This window comes from Agelaius phoeniceus, chromosome 38, assembly GCF_051311805.1.
Source record: "Agelaius phoeniceus isolate bAgePho1 chromosome 38, bAgePho1.hap1, whole genome shotgun sequence".
In the NCBI taxonomy this organism is placed as follows: Eukaryota; Metazoa; Chordata; class Aves; order Passeriformes; family Icteridae; genus Agelaius; species Agelaius phoeniceus.
In genome coordinates this window covers 1,431,464-1,452,437 of record NC_135304.1, presented here as the reverse complement: position 1 = coordinate 1,452,437, position 20,974 = coordinate 1,431,464, and the positions used below count along the sequence as shown (strand labels likewise).

At 63.7% G+C, this 20,974-nt stretch overlaps 1 protein-coding gene across 1 annotated transcript in view; it reads right to left on the bottom strand.

Annotated features, from left to right (window-relative positions):
* HUWE1 (HECT, UBA and WWE domain containing E3 ubiquitin protein ligase 1) overlaps window positions 1-20,974 on the bottom strand; it is a 106,261-nt gene that overhangs the window by 30,322 nt on the left and 54,965 nt on the right. The window contains 17 exon segments of the mRNA XM_077172441.1: window positions 1,095-1,197; window positions 2,814-3,102; window positions 4,478-4,689; window positions 5,905-6,038; window positions 6,714-6,930; window positions 7,064-7,279; window positions 9,022-9,070; window positions 9,175-9,323; window positions 10,052-10,141; window positions 11,362-11,540; window positions 13,543-13,771; window positions 15,611-15,782; window positions 16,553-16,686; window positions 17,513-17,611; window positions 18,067-18,142; window positions 18,726-18,872; window positions 20,225-20,389. Of these exon segments, the coding sequence (XP_077028556.1) occupies window positions 1,095-1,197; window positions 2,814-3,102; window positions 4,478-4,689; window positions 5,905-6,038; window positions 6,714-6,930; window positions 7,064-7,279; window positions 9,022-9,070; window positions 9,175-9,323; window positions 10,052-10,141; window positions 11,362-11,540; window positions 13,543-13,771; window positions 15,611-15,782; window positions 16,553-16,686; window positions 17,513-17,611; window positions 18,067-18,142; window positions 18,726-18,872; window positions 20,225-20,389 (2,660 nt within the window).

Sequence of the window (20,974 nt, the reverse complement as noted above, 5' to 3'; positions counted from 1 at the left end):
GAGTGACCCAAAGTGACCCAAACTGGCCCAAAACAGACCCCAAACTGACCCCAAACTGCCCTGTCCACGCTGCTGCCTGCTGGCCTGGGGGGACAGCTGAGACTGACCCCAAACTGACCTAAACTGACCCCGAACTGAGTGCCAAACCAATCCCAAACTGCTCTGTCCATGCTGCTGCCTGCCAGCCAGGGGACATGGGTCATGTCCTAAACCACCCCCAAACTGACCCAGAGAGCCCCCAAAACTGACCCCAGACTGGCCCCAAACTGCCCTGTCCACGCTGCTGCCCGCTGGCCTGGGGACACAGTTCTACCCCCATTGACCCAAACTGACCCAAAACTGACTCCAAACCAAGCCTAAAACGATCCCTAAATTGAACCCAAACAGATCTGGACACCCCCGACCCCCTCAGTCCCACTGACCTGCTGTCACCCCCAACCCCACACAGCTGTGCCCCCACCCCACAGCCATGACCCCAACCCCAGAGCTGTGACCCCACCCCACAGCTGTGACCCCCAACCCCAGAGCTGTGCTGTGACCCCAACCCCACAGCCATGACCCCAGCCCCAGAGCTGTGACCCCAACCCCAGAGCTGTGCTGTGACCCCAACCCCACAGCCATGACCCCAGCCCCAGAGCTGTGACCCCACCCCAGAGCTGTGACCCCACCCCACAGCTGTGCTGTGACCCCAACCCCCCAGCCATGACCCCACCCCAGAGCCATGACCCCAACCCCAGAGCTGTGACCCCACCCCAGAGCTGTGCCCCCACCCCACAGCCATGACCCCACCCCAGAGCTGTGCTGTGACCCCAACCCCACAGCCATGACCCCACCCCAGAGCTGTGCCCCCACCCCACAGCCATGACCCCACCCCACAGCTGTGCCCTCACCCCACAACCATGACCCCACCCCATAGCCATGACCCCAGCCCAGAGCTGTGACCCCACCCCGGAGCTGTGCCCCCACCCCAGAGCTGTGCTATGACCAAACCCTACAGCCATGACCCCACCCCACAGCCATGACCCCACCCCAGAGCTCTGACCCCACCCCACAGCCGTGCCCCCGCCCCACAGCCATGCCCCTGCCCCACTGACCTGCTGTGGGTGCCGGTGCCCCCCATGTGGAAGGTGCCCCCCCTCTGCACCGCCAGCCGCGTGTACTGAACGCCCCGGTTGCCGCTGAGCCGGCTGGTGAACGCTGCGGGGACAGGGACAGCGGTGTCACACAGCGGGCATGGGGACACCGGGGACATGTCAGACACTGGGGACACCAGGGATGTGTCACACAGCAGGGACACCAGGGATGTGTCACAGAGTGGGGACACGGCACGGACTGGGGACACTGGGGATGTGACACACACTGGGGATGTGACACACACTGGGGACACCGGGGATGTGTCACACACTGGGGACACTGGGGATGTGTCACAGAGTGGGGACACGGCACAGACTGGGGACACTGGGAAATTGTCACACACCAGGGACACGGCACAGACTGGGGACACTGGGGATGTGTCACACACTGGGGACACCGGGGATGTGACACACCAGGGACACAGCACACACTGGGGACACCGGGGACATGTCATACACTGGGGACACCAGGGCTGTGTCACAGAGCGGGGACACGGCACAGACTGGGTACACCGGGGATGTGTCACACAGCAGGGACACGGCATGCACTGGGGACACCAGGGATGTGACACACACTGGGGACACTGGGGATGTGTCACACACTGGGGACACCAGGGACGTGTCACAGAGTGGGGACATGAAACGGACTGGGGATACCGGGGATGTGACACACACTGGGGACATGGCACGGACTGGGGACACCAGTAATGTGTCACACAGCAGGGACAGACTGGGGACATCGGGGATGTGTCACAGAGCAGGGACACGGCACGGACTGGGGACACTGGGGATGTGTCACACACCAGCGACACCAGGGATTTGTCACACGCTGAGGACAGCAGGGGAGTGTCACACAAGGACTGAGGACACCGCACTGAGGACACCGGGGATTTGTCACACACTGGGGATTTGTCACACACTGGGGATGTGTCACACACACCAAGGACATGTCACATCAACCAGGGGGACACAGGAACGCGTCAGGTGTCAGGGACATTTCGCACCCTGGGGACAGGGGCAGACTGAGGGAATCAGGATGGGGACACAAGGAAGGGGGGGCAGGGGACAACAACAACATGACACTGAAGGAACTGGGGGGGCAGAGAGAACTGGGGGGGACACAGGGAGAACTGGGGACACAGAGGGATTTGGGGGGACACAGAGGGATTCAGGGGGACACAGAGGGATTCGGGGTGACACAGAGGGAACTGTGGGGGACACACAGGGATCCAGGGGGACACACAGAGATTCGGGGTGACACACAGGGATTCAGGGTGACACACAGGGATTTGGGGGTACACACAGGGATCCAGGGTGACACACAGGGATCCAGGGTGACACACAGGGATTCAGGGGTACACACAGGGACTCAGGGTGACACACAGGGATTCGGGGTGACACACAAGGATTCAGGGGTGACACAGAGGGAACTGTGGGGGACACAGAGGGATTCAGGGGGACACAGAGGGATTCAGGGTGACACACAGGGATCTGGGGTGACACACAGGGATTCGGGGTGACACACAGGGATCCAGGGGTACACAGAGGGACTCAGGGGGACACACAGGGATTCGGGGGACACAGAGGGATTCAGGGGTACACAGAGGGACTCAGGGGGACACACACGGATGCAGGGGGACACAGAGGGATGCAGGGGCAGCAGGCCAGGTCCCCCCTCACCGGGGCTGCGCAGGATGGCCGAGAGCGCCGAGGTGCTGGAGTGGCCGAAGAGGCGCTCGTGCATCAGCTGCCGCTGCCGCGCCTCCTGCTCGCGCCGCAGCGCCTGCGCCTCGGCCGCGATGTCCGGCGGCATCACGGCCAGCACCGAGTCCTCCATGTCCTCCAGCACCGAGCGCCGCAGCTCCGACGGCAGCGTCTGGATGAACGTCACCGGGTCCATGGGCGCGTCCGAGCCCGTGGCCTGAGCCAGCTCCCGCCGCTGCTGCTCCGCCCGCTGCTGCGCCAGCACCTGTGGGGGACAGACAGCGCCTGCTGGGACACGGCCGGACGGGACACGGCCGGGGGGCACGGCCAGAGAGAGAGCGTGGCCATGGAGGGGGGGGGGGGGTGTACCAAAGAGGCCACACCCCTATGGGGACATGTCCCAAAGAGGCCACACCCTGAGAGACCATGCCCCAAAGAGGAAATGCCCTGAGAGGCCACACCCCAAAGAGGCCACGCCCCTATGGGGATGTGTCCCAAAGAGGCCACGCCCTGAGAGACCATGCCCCAGAGAGGCCACACCCCTATGGGGACATGTCCCAAAGAGGCCACGCCCTGAGAGACCACGGCCCAAAGAGGCCATGCCCTGAGAGGCCACACCCCTATGGGGACGTGTCCCACAGAGGCCATGCCCTGAGAGGCCACGCCCCAAAGAGGCCACACCCTGGGAGACCATGTCCCAAAGAGGCGACACCCTGAGAGACCACACCCAGAGAGGCCACACCCCTATGGGGACATGTCCCAAAGAGACTGCGCCCTGAGAGACCACGCCCCAAAGAGGCCACGCCCTGAGAGGCCACACCCCTATGGGGACATGTCCCACAGAGACCATGCCCTGAGAGGCCACACCCCAAAGAAGGTGCACCCTGAGACCACACCCCAAAGAGGCCATGCCCTGAGAGGCCACGCCCCAAAGAGGCCACGCCCTGAGAGACCACGCCCCAAAGAGGGCACACCCTGAGACCACGCCCCAAAGAGGCCACACCCTGAGAGACCACACCCCAAAGAAGGTGCACCCTGAGAGACCATGCCCCAAAGAGGCCACACCCCTATGGGGACATGTGCCAAAGAGGCCACACCCTGAGAGACCACATGCCAAAGAGGCCACGCCCTTAGAGACCACGCCCCAAAGAGGCCACACCCTGAGAGGCCACACCCCAAAGAGGCCACACTCCTACGGGGACATGTCCCAAAGAGTCCACGCCCTGAGAGGCCACACCCCAAAGAGGCCACGCCCCTATGGGGATGTGTCCCAAAGAGGCCACGCCCTGAGAGATCACTCCCCAAAGAGGCCACAGCCCTATGGGGACATGTCCCAAAGAGGCCACACCCTGAGAGGCCACATTCCTAAGGGGAGGTGTCCCAAAGAGGTCACATGCTGAGAGACCACGCCCATATGGGGACACACCCCAAACAGGCCACACCCCTATGGGGACATGTCCCAAAGAGGCTGCACCCTGAGGCCACGCCCCCATGTGGACTCACCCCAAAGAGGCCACACCTCCACGTGGCCACACCCAAACAGGCCACACCCTTTAGTCCTACCCAAACCCACCCCCTCTTAGCCCCGCCCCAATACCACACCCAACCTTTAGCCCCGCCCACAGCACGGCCACACCCACCTCCTCCTGGATGGCCGGGGGCAGCGCCGCCAGGAACTCGGGGCTGACCTCGGTGAGGCCGGGATTGGCCACCACGGGCGGGGCGGGGCTGGCGGTGGGCGGGGCCCGCGCGGGTGGGCGGATCCCCAGCTGGTTCTGCAGCACCTCCCGCCTGATGTCATCCGGTAACGCCGCCAGGAACGAGGGGTCCACGCCCTCGGGGAGGCTGATCCCTGTGACACGGCGGGGACGGGTTGGGGACAGCCCGGGGAATGGACTGGAACCTTCCAGGGATGTCCCTAAGAGCCTCTGGGGACAGCCTGAAATCCCTCAGGGACACCCCGAAACCATCAGGGAGAGAGAGCCCTAAAAATCTCTGGGGACAGCCTGAAATCTCTCAGGGACACCTCAAAACCATCAGGGACACCCCAAAACCCCCAGGGACATCCCTAAAAGCTTCTCAGGGACACCCTGAAACCCCCAGAGACACCCCAAAACCATCAGGGACACCCTGGAACCCTCAGGGACATCCCTAAAGACCTCTCAGGGACATCCCTAAAAACCTTCAGAGCCACCCCAAAACACATGGGGACCCCTTTAAAACCTTCACAGACAACCTGAAACTTGCAGGGAGACAGGGGGTTCAGGAGGGTGACAGAGGGGACATGGGGCATGGGGTGGCACTGACCAATGAGAGGGGACACAGGGGTGGCACTGACCAGTGACAGGGGACACAGGGGTGTCAGTGACCAATGAGAGGGGACACAGGGCTGGCACTGAGAGGGGACACAGGGCTGGCACTGACCGGTGACAGGGGACACAGGGGTGTCACTGACAGGGGACACAGGGGTGTCACTGACAGGGCACACAGGCCAGCACTGACAGGGGACACAGGGGTGTCAGTGAGAGGGGACACAGGGGTGGCACTGAGAGGGGACACAGGGCCGGCACTGACTGGCCAGAGGGGACACAGGGGTGTCAGTGACCAGTGACAGGGGACACAGGGGTGTCACTGACAGGGGACACAGGGGTGTCACTGAGGGCACACAGGGGTGTCACTGAGGGCACACAGGCCAGCACTGACAGGGGACACAGGGGTGTCACTGAGGGCACACAGACCAGCACTGACAGGGGACACAGGGGTGTCACTGAGAGGGGACACAGGGGTGTCACTGAGGGCACACAGGCCAGCACTGACAGGGGACACGGGGGTGTCACTGAGGGCACACAGGCCAGCACTGACAGGGGACACGGGGGTGTCACTGAGAGGGGACACAGGGGTGGCACTGAGGGCACACAGGGGTGTCACTGACAGGGGACACGGGGGTGGCACTGAGGGCACACAGGGGTGTCACTGACAGGGGACACGGGGGTGTCACTGAGGGCACACAGGGGTGTCACTGAGGGCACACGGGGCTGGCACCGAGGGCACACAGGCCAGCACTGACCGGCCAGCGGATCCTCCTCCTCGCTGCTGGTGGACGGCAGCGGCTCCTCCAGGATCCCCCGCGAGTCGGCCCCAGAAATGGCCCCGGCCGAGTCCCGGGTGGACGAACTCTCCGAGGATGAGGCTGGGGGCGAGCTGGGGGTGACATCGCAGAGCTGTGACATCAGCGAGGGGGGACACCCCAAAACCAGGACCACCCCCAGAACCACGACCACCCCCAAACCCACGACCCCTCCAAAACCAGGACCACCCCCAAAACCAGGACCCCCCCAGAACCACGAACACCCCCAAAACCACAACCCCTCCAAAACCACGACCACCCCAAACCCACAACCCCTCCAAACCCACAACCCCTCCAAAACCACGACCCCTCCAAACCCATGACCACCCCCAAAACCACGACCACCCCCAAATCCACAACCACCCCCAAACCCACAACCACCCCCAAATCCACAACCACCCCCAAATCCATGACCACCCCCAAATCCACAACCACCCCCAAAACCACAACCCCTCCAAAACCACGACCCCTCCAAAACCACAACCCCTCCAGAACCACAACCACCCCCAAATCCACAACCACCCCCAAACCACGACCACCCCCAAAACCACAACCACCCCAAACCCACGACCACCCCAAAACCACAACCACCCCAAAACCACGACCACCCCCAAACCACAACCACCCCAAAACCACAACTCCTCCAAAACCACGACCCCTCCAAAACCACGACCAGCCCAAAACCACGACCACCCCAAATCCACGACCCCCACCCAACAGAGCAGGGGGGAAGGGGGGGAGGCTCTCACCTATCGTCCGGCGGCTGAGCGGCGTCGGGGGGGGCAGGAGGGGGTCCTTGAGGGGTTCCAGGGGGGTTCTGGGGGGCAGTGGGGGCAGAGGAAGCCCCCCCAGACTCTTCCAAGGTGCAGGAGGCCAAGCTGGAGGTGTCCATGGGGGACCCCTCGAGCTGGCTGCTCACGGCCGTCAGCGCGTCCGAGTCCTCCGCCCGCTCCGGGGACAGCGACGCTGGAGAGGGGAAGGGGGGATCAGGAACACTGGAGCCCCCCCAAAATCTGGGGAGACCCCAAAGAGGAGAAAAACCCCCAAAAAAATTCCTCAAGGGATTCCCACCCCCCCAAAAAAACCCCCAAGCACTCACTGATGGTGGGGGCGGGTGACAGCTCCATCTGAGTGGCCTCGGTGTCCTGGGGGGGTCGTCCAGGCCCCCCCTCTTCGTGTTCGGGGGGCTGGGGGGGGCGAGCGGGGATTTGGGGGGCTCCTGGGGGGGGGTCTGGGGGGGTCGGCGTCGGTTCCAGCATCACCAGAGTCCGGTGGGGGCCGGGAGGGGGGGTCTCTCCCGGGGTCCCGCTGTGTTCTGGGAGGGGAGGGGAGGGGGGGTGGGACACACGCAGGGATCAACATTTTGGGGGGGGGGGGACACCCAGAGATTTGGGAGCCCCCCCCCCACCCCCCCCACCCCACAAGCTCCCTTTTTTCCCCCTGTTTTGGGGAATCCCAGACATCCAGCTTGGCCCTCGAGTGAGAGGGGGTCCCGAGTGGGGATAGGAGGGGGTTTGGAGGGGAGGAGAAAATTCTGGGGGGGGGGGAAACGGAGACAATTTTGGGGGGGAGGAGAAAATTTTGGGGGGGGGAATGGAGACAATTCTGGGGGGGATGGAGACAATTTTGGGGGGGGGGATGGAGACAATTTTGGGAGGGGGACGGAGAAAATTTTGGGAAGGGATGGAGACAATTTTGGGGGGGGAATGGAGACAATTTTGGGGGGGGATGGAGACAATTTTGGGGGGGGGATGGAGACAATTCTGGGGGGGGGATGGAGACAATTCTGGGGGGGACGGAGACAATTTTGGGGGGGGAGGAGAATGGAGACAATTGGGGGGGGATGGAGAAAATTTTGGGGGGGGGACGGAGACAATTTTGGGGGGGGGGAGACAATTTTGGGGGAATGGAGACAATTTTGGGGGGGGAACGGAGACAATTTTGGGGGGGGGGAACGGAGACAATTTTGGGGGGGGGATGGAGACAATTTTGGGGGGGGAACGGAGACAATTCTGGAGGAACGGAGACAATTTTGGGGGGGGATGGAGACAATTTTGGGGGGGGGGATGGAGAAAATTTTGGGAGGGGATGGAGACAATTTTGGGGGGGGAGGAGACAATTTTGGGGGAATGGAGACAATTTTGGGGGAATGGAGACAATTTTGGGGGGGGGAACGGAGACAATTTTGGGGAGGGATGGAGACAATTTTGGGGGGGGGTGGAGACAATTTTGGGGGGGAGGAGACAATTCTGGGCGGGGAACGGACACAATTTTGGGGGAGGGATGGAGACAATTTTGGGGGGGTGGAGACAATTTTGGGGGGGGATGGAGACAATTTTGGGGGGGGAATGGAGACAATTTTGGGGAGGGATGGAGACAATTTTGGGGGGGGAACGGAGACAATTTTGGGGAGAGATGGAGACAATTTTGGGGGGGGGAACGGAGACAATTTTGGGGGGGGGAATGGAGACAATTTTGGGGGGGGAACGGAGACAATTTTGGGGGGGGAGGAGACAATTTTGGGGAGGGATGGAGACAATTTTGGAAGGGAGGAGAAAATTCTGGGGGGGGGAAGGAGAAAATTTACAGGGGAGGAGACGATTTTGGGGAGAGCAGGACACAATTTAGGGTGGGGCACATCCCACCCCCCAAAACCCCATCAACCCCCTCAACCTCCCCATTCAACCCCTCCCTTTCAACCCTCCCAAAAACCCCCAATTTCCCCATTTTAACCCCACTCCTGCAGGTGCTGGTGGGGTGAGGAGATGCAGGGATATCCAACCCCCCCTCCCCCTGCTGCTGCAGCCCCCCAGGACCCCCCAGGACCCCCGGGACCCCCCGGCTGCGGCGGCGCGCGCCGCGCGAGGAAGACAGTAGAATGTATAGTTATCTCCGAGACGGGGGTGTGACCCTCCAACTATACAATCTACTACCTCAGCCCGCGCGGCGCCAGCTCCAGGGGGGGATTCGGGCCTTGGTTTTGTATTTTGGGGGGGGGTTCTGGCCGTTGGGAGGTGGTGGTTGGGGGGGGTCCCCAGGTGAGCTGGAGGGATTTACCTGGGGGGGCGACATCGGCCGAAGCGGGGCCGGCTTTGGACGCCGCGTCCTGCGGGAGATTGGGAAGGCGGGGAATGAAGGAGGGGAACCCTTCCCCATATCCTAAAGGGGTTTTTATTGGGGGGCAGGGGGTTTTTTTTGGGGGTCTCTCACCTGGGTCTCCGCCCCGTCCTTGTCCTCGGGGCCGCGCTCGGCGCCTTTGGCCTCGTCCTCGGCCGCCTGGCGCCGGCGCTTCTCGCGCCGCTCGTCCAGCTCCTCGTCCCGCAGCGCCTCCAGCCGGGCCAGGATGGGCACCTTCACCACTGGGGAGGGGGGAAAACGGGGGGTTTGGGGTGGGTGGGACCCCCAGGATGGGAACCTTCACCACTGGGGGGGGGAAAATGGGTGGGACCCCCAGGATGGGCACCTTCACCACCGGGGAGGGGGGAAATGGGTGGGACCCCCAGGATGGGCACCTTGATCAATGTGGGGGAAATGGGGGGTTTGGGGTGGGTGGGACCCCGGGGTGGGTGGGACCCCGGGGTGGGTGGGACCCCCAGGATGGGCACCTTGAAAACTGGGGGGGGAAAAACGGGGGGTTTGGGGTGGGTGGGACCCCCAGGATGGGCACCTTCACCACTGGGAGGGGAAGGAAGCGCGAGACTCGGGGGTCTGGGGGCTGCCTGGGAGGGTCCCGGGGGTCTGGGGGTTTTCCTGGGGGGGGTCCCGAGGGTTTTCCTGGGGGGGTCCCGGGGGTCTGGGGGTTTTCCTGGGGGGGGTCCCGAGGGTTTTCCTGGGGGGGTCCCGGGGGTCTGGGGGTTTGCCTGGGGGGCTCTGGGGGTTTTCCTGGGGGGGCCCCGGGGGTCTGGGGGTTTTCCTGGGGGGGTCCCAGGGGTTTTCCTGGGGGGGTCCCGGGGGTCTGGGGGTTTTCCTGGGGGAGTCCCGGGGTTTTTCCTGGGGGGGTCCCGGGGGTCTGGGGGCTTTCCCGGGGGGGGGTCCCGGGGTTTTCCTGGGGGGTCCCGGGGGTCTGGGGCCTTTCCCGGGGTCTCACCAGACACGCAGTCGTGCATGCTCTCGGCGTCCAGGACCTTGCACTCCTCGGTCCAGCGCGTCAGGGCCGTGGGGATGCTGGACAGGGTCCCTGAGGAGGGGAATTGGGAGCTTTGGAGGCTGCAGAGGCCACGCCCCCAACGGGACCACGCCCCCAATGAGGCCACGCCCCAATGGGACCACGCCCCCAATGAGACCACGCCCGTCTCAGCCCACCCACCCCAAGCTGTCAATCAGCCAAGCCCACTTCCCTCCCAGACCACACCCCTTTAAGCCCCACCCCTTTCCCAACAGGCCACACCCCGTTAAGCCCCATCTCCTCTTCAGGCCCCGCCCCTGCCGTGTCCCTGTGTTTGTGCCGTGTTTTGGGGGTCTCTCCCTGTCCCCCCCCATGTCCCCAAATGTCCCTGTGCCCACTCTCCGTGTCTCTGGGTGTCCCCCCATGTCCCCAGGTACCCCCAGGTGTCCCCAGGTGTGCCCACTCACCTGCCGGTTCCCCCTGTCCCCAGGTGCCCCCAGGTGCCCCCAGGTGCTCAGATGTGCCCACTCGCCTGCGCAGTCGTGGGTCTCCCCCCCATCCTAAAGTGTCCCCAGGTGTCCCCAGGTGTGCCCCAAGTATCCCAAGGTGTCCCCAGGTGTGCCCAGATATGCCCAGGTGTACCAAGGTGTCCCTAGGTGTGCCCAAGTATCTCAAGATGCCCCCAGGTGTGCCCAGGTGTCCCAAGGTGTCCCCAGGTGTGCCCAGGTAGCCTGAGGTGTGCCCAGGTATCCCAAGGTGTCCCCAGGTACACCAAAGTGTCCTCAGGTGTGCCCAGGTATCCTGAGGTGTCCCAAGATGTCCCCAGGTGTGCCCAAGTATCCCAAGGTGTCCCCAGGTGTGCCCAGGTACCCCAAGGTGTCCCCAGGTGTGCCCAGAAGTCCCCCCCATGTCCCCAGGTGTGCCCAGGTACCCCGAGGTGTCCCCAGGTGCCCCCAGGTGTGCCCAGGTGTGCTGCGCATGTCCCCAGGTGTGCCCAGGTGCCCCCAGGTGTCCCCAGGTGTCCCAAGGTACCCTGAGGTGTGCCCAGGTATCCTGAGGTGTCCCACGCATGTCCCCAGGTGTGCCCAGGTGTCCCCACATGCCCCCACTCGCCTGCCTGGCTGTGGGTGTCCCCCCTGTCCCCAGGTACCCCGAGGTACCCCCAGGTGTCCCCAGGTGTGCCCAGATGCCCCCAGGTGTCCCCAGGTGTGCCCAGAAGTCCCCCCCATGTCCCCAGGTGTGCCGCGCATGTCCCCAGGTGTGCCCAGGTGCCCCCAGGTGCCCCCACTCGCCTGCCTGGCTGCCCGCGCTGCCCTGCTCGTGGAAGAAGTCATCCAGCAGCTCGTCGTCGGAGCGGGCGATGATGTGAACGTCCTCGTTGCCCACCAGCAGCCGCGCCCGGCCCCGGCTCTGCAGCGGGAGGCTGCTGCTCAGCTGCAGGATGTCTGCGGCCGCCGAGGGGCCCAGGAGCCTGCGGAGAGGGGCAGGGGGCGTTAATGGGGGGCTCAGGGGGGATCAGGAGGTGTTAATGAGGGTATTGGGGGGCTCAGGGGGTCGTGGGACCCTAGGTTGGGGTTCTGGGACCCCCGGATGCAGCTCTGAGACCCCCAATTGGGGGCACACCCTGGTGCAGGATATCTGCGGCCACCCAGGGGCCCAGGAGCCTGCGGAGGGGGTCAGGGGGCGTTAATGAGGGTATTGGGGGGCTCAGGGGGTGTGGGACCCCTGGTTGGGGTTGTGGGACCCCCAGTTGGGGCTGTGGGACCCCCAATTGGAGGCACACCCTGGTGCAGGATGTCTGCGGCCGCTGAGGGGCCCAGGAGCCTGGGGAGGGGGTCAGGGAGCGTTAATGAGGGTATTGGGGGGCTCAGGGGGTGTGGGACCCCTGGTTGGGGTTGTGGGACCCCCATTTGGGGGCACACCCTGGTGCAGGATGTCTGCAGCTGCCAAGGGGCCCAGGAGCCTGGGAAGGGCATTAGGGGGCGTTAATGGGGGGCTCATGGGGTGTGGGACCCCAGGTTGGGGTTCTGGGACCCCCAGGTTGGGGCTGTGGGTCCCCAGGAAGGGGCTGTGGCACAAGCCCAGGCAGTGGATGGGGATTCCCAGGGGGATTTGGGGTGACCCCAAGGGGTCTCTGGCCACTGCCCCCAGCGCTCACTCACCGCTGCAGGATGAGGGGCGGGTTTGGGGTGTTCCCTGGGGGATTTGGGCACTCCCAGGGTATTTGGGTGCTCCCTGGGGATTTGGGTGACCCCAAAGTGTCTCAGGACATTCCCAGCCGCACTCACTCACCGCTGCAGGATGAGGGGCGGGTTTGGGGTGTTCCTAGGGGGGATTTGGGTGATTTCCAGCACTGGGACATACCCAGCCGTGCTCACTCACCACTGCAGGATCGGGGGTGTTTGGGGTTGGGTTTTGGGGTGTTCCTAGGGGGGATTTGGGTGATTCCCAGCACTGGGACATACCCAGCCGTGCTCACTCACTGCTGCAGGATGAGGGGTGGGCTTGGGGGTGTTCCCAGGGGTTTTGGGGTGATCCCAAGGGATCTCTGGCCGTTCCCAGCCGCGCTCACTCACCGCTGCAGGATCGGGGGAAGGTTGGGTGTTCCCTGGGGGATTTGGGCACTCCCAGGGGTTTTGGGTGCTCCCAGGGGGATTTGGGTGACCCCAAAGGGTCTCTGGCCACTGCCCCCATTGCTCACTCACCGCTGCAGGATGAGGGGCGGGTTTGGGGTGTTCCTAGGGGGGATTTGGGTGATTCCCAGCACTGGGACATTCCCAGCTGTGCTCACTCACCGCTGCAGGATGAGGGGCGGGTTTGGGGTGTTCCTAGGGGGGATTTGGGTGATTCCCAGCACTGGGACATATCCAGCTGTGCTCACTCACCGCTGCAGGATGAGGGGCGGGTTTGGGGGTGTTCCTAGGGGGGATTTGGGTGATTCCCAGCACTGGGATGTTCCCAGCCGTGCTCACTCACCGCTGCAGGATGAGGGGCGGGTTTGGGGTTGGGTTTTGGGGTGTTCCCAGGGGTTTTGGGGTGACCCCAAGGGATCTCTGGCCGCTCCCAGCAGTGCTCACTCACCACTGAAGGATCAGGGTGGGTTTGGGGATCAGGGGGGTTTTGGGGTGACCCCAAAGGGATCTCTGGCCGTTCCCAGGCGCTCACTCACCGCTGCAGGATGAGGGGCGGGTTTGGGGTTGGGTTTGGGGGTATTCCCTGGGGATCTGGGTGACCCCAAAGGGTCTCAGGACATTCCCAGCAGTGCTCACTCATCGCTGGAGGATGAGGGGCGGGTTTGGGGTTGGGTTTGGGGATCAGGGGGGATTTGGGGTGACCCCAAAGTGTCTCTGGCCGTTCCCATCGCTCACTCACCACTGCAGGATCGGGGGTGTTTGGGGTTGGGTTTGGGGGTGTTCCTAGGGGGGATTTGGGTGATTCCCAGCACTGGGACATTCCCAGCCGTGCTCACTCACCGCTGCAGGATGAGGGGCGGGTTGGGCTGCCGTGCCCCCGGGTAGTGCACGTGGATGGTGTGGCCGGCGTTGGCCGTCAGCTGCCGCAGCGTGCGCTGGCTCCGGCCCAGCCCCTGCGCCAGGCGCGCGCCCCCCGGGCCGGCGCCCAGCCCCAGCCCCCCGTGCTCCGCGTGCCGCACCAGCAGAGGGTGGCTGGCGGGGATGTTCCCCGGGGACGGCGGGATGTCGGCTGCAATGGGGGAAACGGGGGTCAGACACCACAAAAAAGGACAGGGAGGGGGGAAATGGGGGGTCAGATACCCCCAAAACCATGGGGGGAATTGGGGAAAATACCCAAAAACCATGGGAAGGGGGAAACGGAGGGTCAGATACCCCAAAAAGGACGGGGAGGGGGAAATGGGGGTGAGATACCCCAAAAAAGGACAGGGAGGGGGGAATGGGGATCAGACACCCCCAAAAAGCACGGGGAGAGGGGAAATGGGGATCAGACACCACAAAAAGCACGGGGGGAATTGGGGGAAACACCCCAAAAAGCACGGGGAGGGGGGAAATGGGGGGTCAGATAACCCCAAAAAGGACGGGGAGGGGGAAATGGGGGGTCAGATAACCCAAAAAAGCACAGGAAGGAGGGAAATGGGGGTTAGATACCCCAAAAATCACAGGGAGGGGGGAAATGGGGGTTAGATACCCCCAAAAAGCACGAGGGAATTGGGGAAAACACCCCAAAAACACAGGGAGGAGGGAAATGGGGGTGAGATACCCCAAAAAGGATGGGGAGGGGGAAATGGGGGGTCAGATACCCCAAAAAACATGGGGGGAATTGGGGAAAACACCCAAAAAACCACAGGGAGGGGAGAAATGGGGGTCAGATACCCCAAAAAACAACAGGGAGGGGGGAAATGGGGGGTCAGATACCCCAAAAAACATGGGGGGAACTGGGTAAAACACCCCAAAAAGCACGGGGAGGGGGGAAATGGGGATCAGACACCCCAAAAACCATGGGGGGAATTGAGGAAAACACCCCAAAAATCACAGGGAGGGGGCAAATGGGGGTCAGACACCCCAAAAACAACAGGGAGGGGGGAAATGGGGGTCAGATACCCCAAAAACATGGGGGAATAGGGGAAAACACCCCAAAAAGCACGGGGAGGGGGGAAATGGGGGGTCAGACACCCCAAAAACCATGGAAGGGGGAAATGGGGGGTCAGACACCACAAAAACAACAGGGTGTCCCCAAATCCCCTCCCAGTCCTTCCCAGTCTCTCTCAGTGCCCCCAAATCCCTTCCCAGTGTCCCCAAATCCCTTCCCAGTGTCCCCAAATCCCCTCCCAGTTCCTCCCAGTGCCTCCCAGTGTCCCCTAATCCCTTCCCAGTTCTTCCCAGTGTCCCCAAATCCCCTCCCAGTGTCCCCAGATCCCTCCCAATCCTTCCCAGTCTCTCCAGTGTCCCCAAATCCCCTCCCAGTGTCCCCAGATCCCCTCCCAGTCCCTTCCCAGTTCCTCCCAGTCTCTCTCAGTCCCTCCCAGTTCATCCCAGTGTCCCCAGATCCCCTCCCAATCCCCTCCCAATCCCCTCCCAGTCCCTCCCAGTCTCTCCCAATCCCCTCCCAGTCCCCCCCAGTTCCCTCCCAGTGCCCCCCAGTCCTTCCCAGTCCCTCCCAATGTCCCCAAATCCCCTCCCAGTCCTTCCCAGTCCTTCCCAGTGTCCCCAGATCCCCTCCCAGTGTCCCCAGATCCCCTCCCAATCCCCTCCCAGTTCCCCCAGTCCCTCTCAGTGTCCCCAAATCCCCTCCCAGTGTTCCAAATCCCCTCCCAATGCCCCCAAATCCCCTCCCAGTCCCTCCCAGTCCCTCCCAGTCCGCCCCAGTCCCCTCCCAATCCCCTCCCAGTCCCCCCTCAGTGCCCCCCAGTCGCTCCCAGTCCCCCCCCAGTCCCTCCCAGTGTCCCCAGATCCCCTCCCAGTGCCCCCAGTGCCCCCCAGTCCCTCCCAGTGTTCCCAAATCCCCCCCCCAGTCCCCCCCAGTCCCCCCCAGTCCCCCCAGTGCCCCCCAGTGCCCCCAGTTCCGTACTGGGGCTGGAGAACATGTTGTCGAACTCGATGATGAGGTCGTCGTCGCGGTCGAAGCGCTCGAAGCGCACGAGGGGGGAGGCGTTCATGTCGGGGTAATCCTCGTCCAGCTCCATCTCCGAGCCATCGTCGTCATCCTCCTCCTCCTCGCCTTCCTCGCCCTCCTCATCGTCCTGGCAGGGCCCCCAGGGCGTCAGCGGGCTCCAAACTGGGGGGTTTGGACCCAAAACGGCCCCTCCCCGGCCCAAAAGGGAGGAATTTCACCCCAAAATAGCCCCCACCCCCAGCCCCCCTGATCCAAAATTGGGGAATTTCACCCCAAAATAGCCCCCCCTGTCCAAAACTGAGGAATTTCGCCCCAAAATAACCCCCCCGATCCAAAAGTGGGAATTTCACCCCAAAATTGACCCAAACCAGGGACCCAAACCCAAAACAGAGACCCCAAACCCAAATCAGGGACCCCAACCCCAAATCAGGGACCTCAAACCCAAAACAGGGACCCAAACCCAGATCAGGGACCCCAAACTCAAAACAGGGACCCCAAACCCAAAACAGAGACCCCAACCCAAAACAGGGATCCCCATCCCAAATCAGGGACCCCAACCTAAAACAGAGACCCCAACCCCAAAACAGGGACCCCGATCCCAAAATAGGGACCCCAAACCCAAACAGGGACCCCAAACCCAAATAAGGGACCCCAAATCCCAGGAGAGGGACCCCAACCACAAAACAGGGCACCCAACCCCAAATCAGGGACCCCAACCCCAAGACAGAGACCCCAAATCCCAGAACACAGACCCCAACCCCAAAACAGGGACCCCAACCCCAAAAGTGACGCCCTGACCCCAAAACAGGGCACAGCGAGAGCCCCATTATTTAGGGAGGACCCCAACCTTTGGGGGCACCCCTGAGTTTTGGGGGCCCCTCGGTGCCTCAGCCCCACCTGATCGTCCTCATCCTCCTCCTCCTCCTCCTCCTCCTCGTCCTGGCTGTCGTCCTCGTCCTCGTTGCTGCCGCTGCTGTCTTCCTCCTGCGTGTGCTCCTCCTCATCCTCGGGGTCCAGGATGTTCATGGAGTCTGGGGGGGGGCACGGGGGGGGCTGTAGGGGGGTCCTGAGACCCCCGACCCCAGGGACACCCCCAAATCCCCAACCCAGATCCCCCAAATCCCCAATCCCAGATCCCCCAAATCCCCAATCCCAGATCCCCCAAATCCCCAATCCCAAATCCCCAAATCCCCAACCCAGATCCCCCAAATCCCCACCCCAGATCCCCCAAATTCCCAATCCCAAATCCCCCAAATTCCCAATCCCAAATCCCCCAAATCCCCACCCCAGATCCCCCAAATCCCCACCCCAGATCCCCCAAATCCCCAACCCAAATCCCCCTCCCAATCCCAAATCCCCAACCCAAATCCCATAAGGAGCCCAACGCCCCCCCAGGGCATTCCAGTGCATCCCAGACCTTCCAGTTCCTCCCAGTGCCTCCCAATTCCTCCAGTGTGCTCCCAGACCTTCCCAGTGCCTCCCAGTTCCTCTCAGTGCATCCCAGTTCCTCCCAGTATCTTCCAGTTTTTGCCAGTCCCTCCCAGTGCATCCCAGTATCTTCCAGTGCCTCCCAGTTCCTCTCAGTGCATCCCAGTTCCTCCCAGTATCTTCCAGTGGATCCCAATGCCTCCCAGTTCCTCCCAGTGCCTCCCAGTGACTCCCAGTATCTTCCAGTCCCTCCCAGTTCCTCCCAGTGCATCCTAGTGTGCTCCCAGACCTTCCCAGTGCCTCCCAGTGCCCCCCAGTCCCTCCCAGTTTCTCCCCATCCCTCCCAGTGCTTCCCAGCATGCTCCCAGTCTCTCCCAGTACCCCCCAGTCCCCTCCCAGTCCCCCTCATGCCCCCGGCCCCGTGCCCACCCTCGCGGTTCGCCTGCAGCGTCGAGGCCTGGCTGAGGTTGGACGGAGCCTCGTCCATCAGAACGTCCTCCTGAGACTCATCCTCGGCCGAGCGGCTCACTGGGGACAGGGACACGGCCAGGGGTCAGCCTGGTGGCCTGGGGTCAGCCTGGTGGCCTGGGGTCATTCTGATGGCCACGGGGTCACCTTGATGTCCTGAGAGTCACGCTGCTGTCCATTGGTCACTCTGTCCCCATTGATCACTCTGCTGTCCATTGGTCACTCTGCCCATTGGTCACTCTGTCCATTGGTCCCTCTGCTCCGTGGTCACTCTGCCGTCCATCGGTCCCTCTGTCCCCATTGGTCACTCCCATTGGTCCCTCTGCCCCCACTGGTCACTCTGCCCATTGGTCACTCTGTCCCCATTGGTCCCTCTGCCCCCATTGGTCCCTCTGCCCCCATTGGTCACTCTGCCCCGTGGTCACTCTGCCGTCCATTGGTCACTCCCATTGGTCACTCTGCCCATTGGTCACTCTGTCCATTGGTCACTCCCATTGGTCATTGCTGTCCCTCACCGATGATGGCGCTGTTGCCGTCGGCGCCGTCCCTCTCCAGCAGTTCATCGATCAGATCCTCCAGCTCGTTCTCCACCTGCGGGCACGCGCAGCTCGGGGGCGGGGGCACTCGGGGGGCACTCGGGGGATTTTTGGGGGGCACTCGGGGGTCTCTCGGGGGTCTCAGGGGATTTGGGGGCACTCGGGGGTCTCTCAGGGGGATTTGGGGGCACTCGGGGGGCACTTGGGGGTCTCTCGGGGATTTCTGGGGGGCATTCAGGGGTCTTGGGGGGCACTCAGGGGTCTCTCGGGGGATTTAGGGGCACTCAGGGGTCTCGGGGGGATTTGGGGGCACTCAGGGGTCTTGGGGGGCACTCGGGGGATTTTTGGGGGGCACTCGGGGGGATTTTTGGGGGGCACTGATTTGGGGGCACTCGGGGGGTCTCGGGGGATTTTGGGGGGCACTCAGGGGTCTCTCGGGGGATTTTTGGGGTCACTCGGGGGATTTTTGGGGGCACTCGGGAGATTTTCGGGGGGCACTCGGGGGATTTTTGGGGGTCTCTCGGGGGTCTCTCGGGGGGATTTTTGGGGGGCACTCGGGGATTTTGGGGGTCACTTGGGGGATTTTTGGAGGTCACTCGGGGATTTTTGGGGGTATTTTTTGGGGAGGGGTCCCCGACCTGCATCTCCTGGGTGCTGAGCCCCTCGGGCTGCCCCGCCAGCCCCACGGCGTCGCCCTCGGCCTCGCCGTCCATGTCCCCGTCGGCCGCCTCGGCCTGCGCCGCCTCCGCGTCCTCCTCGGGGGGCTCGGGGGTCCCCGGGGTCCCCTGGGGGCACAGGGGGGGGGTCACAGGGGGTGTGAGGGGACAGGAGGGTCCCCTGAGGGGGTCACAGGGTATGGGGGGGACAGGGGGTCATGGAGAGGGACAGGGGGGCACCCCTGGGGTATGGGAGGGACAGGAGGGTCCCCTGGGGGGTCACAGGGTTTTGGGGGGGCACAGGAGGGTGACCCTTGGTGGCAGGGGGTTATGGGGTGACCTGGGGGGTTATGGGGTGACCCGGGGCATTATGGGGGTACCCGGGGGGGGCTATGGGGGTACCCGGGTGACCCGGGGGGCTATGGGGGTACCCGGGGGGTTATGGGGGTACCGGGGGGGGTCATGGGGGTACCCGAGCATTATGGGGTGACCCAGGGGGTCATGGGGGTGACCCGGGGGCTATGGGGGTACCCGGGGGGGCTATGGGGGTACCCGGGGGGGGGGTCATGGGGGTACCCGGGGGTTATGAGGTGTCCCTGGGGGCTATGGGGTGACCCAGGGGGTCATGGGGTACCCGGGGGGTTATGGGGTGTCCCTGGGGGCTATGGGGGTACCCGGGGGGCTATGGGGTGTCCCTGGGGGCTATGGGGGTACCCGGGGGGCTATGGGGTGACCCGGGGGGGCTATGGGTGACCCAGTGGGGTCATGGGGTGACCCGGGAGGCTATGGGGGTACCCGGGGCATCATGGGGTGACCTGGGCATTATGGGGGTACCCTGGGGCTATGGAGTGACCCGGGGGCTATGGGGTGACCTGGGCATTATGGGGTGACCCGGGGAGCTATGGGGGTACCCGGGGGCTATGGGGGTACCCGGGGGGGGGTTATGGGGGCTATGGGGTACCCGGGGGGGGTTATGGGGGTACCCAGAGGGGGGGTCATGGGGGTACCTGGGGGCTATGGGGTGACCCAGGGCATTGTGGGGGTACCCGGGGGGCTATGGGGGTACCCGGGGGGCTATGGGGGTACCCGGGGGGGCATTATGGGGGTACCCGGGGGGGCTATGGGGGTACCCGGGGGGCTCATGGGGGTACCCGGGGGGCATTATGGGGGTACCCGGGGGGCATTATGGGGGTACCCGGGGGGGGCTATGGGGGTACCCGGGGCTATGGGGGTACCCGGGCATTGTGACCCGGGCATTGTGGGGTGACCCGGGGGGCTATGGGGGTACCCGGGGGTTATGGGGGTACCTGGGGGGGCATTGTGGGGGTACCCAGGGGGGCTATGGGGGTACCCGGGGGGGCTATGGGGGTACCCGGGGGGGCATTATGGGGGTACCCGGGGGGGCTATGGGGTACCCGGGGGGCTCATGGGGGTACCCGGGGGGCATTATGGGGGTACCCGGGGGGGCATTATGGGGGTACCTCCGTCAGGGGGTGCAGCCCCAGCGTCGCGGGCGCCCCCGTTGCCCTCGGCCTTGCTCTTGCTGGAGGAGCCCTTGGCCCCGAAGAGGCGCTGGGCTGGTTCACGATGCGCGACAGCGTCTCCAGCGGCTTCAGCGCCGCGTTCACCGTGTTGGCCATGTTGGGCTGGGGGACAGCGATGGTGGTGGTGGCACCCCAGAACCGGCAGGGACACCCCCAAACACGGCAGGGACACCCCAGAACCGGCAGGGACACACCCAACCCGGCAGGGACCCCCAAAACCGGCAGGGACACACCCAAAACCAGCAGGGACACCCCCAAACCCGGCACAGACACCCCAAAACAGCACAGACACACCCAAACGGTACAGACACCCCCAAACCCAGCAGGGCTCCCAAACCCACCATGGCCTTCCTCAAGACCCCACTGAAGCTCCACCAAGACCCCTGAAAACTCCTCAAGACCCCCCAAAACTCCTCCAAAACCCAATGAAGCTCCCCCAAACCCCCTCAAGACCCCTCAAGATCCCGACCAAGGACCAAGCTCCCCCAAAGAGACTCAAGACTCAACCCCTCAAGACTCCCCCAAACCCCTGAAAACTCCTCAAGACTCCCCAAAACTCCTCAAAACCCCAATGAAGCTCCCCCAAACCCCCTCAAGATCCCGACCAAGCTCCCCCAAAGACCCCTAAAAACCCCTCAAGACTCCCCCAAAGCCCTGGAAACTCCTCCAAACCCCAATGAAGCTCCA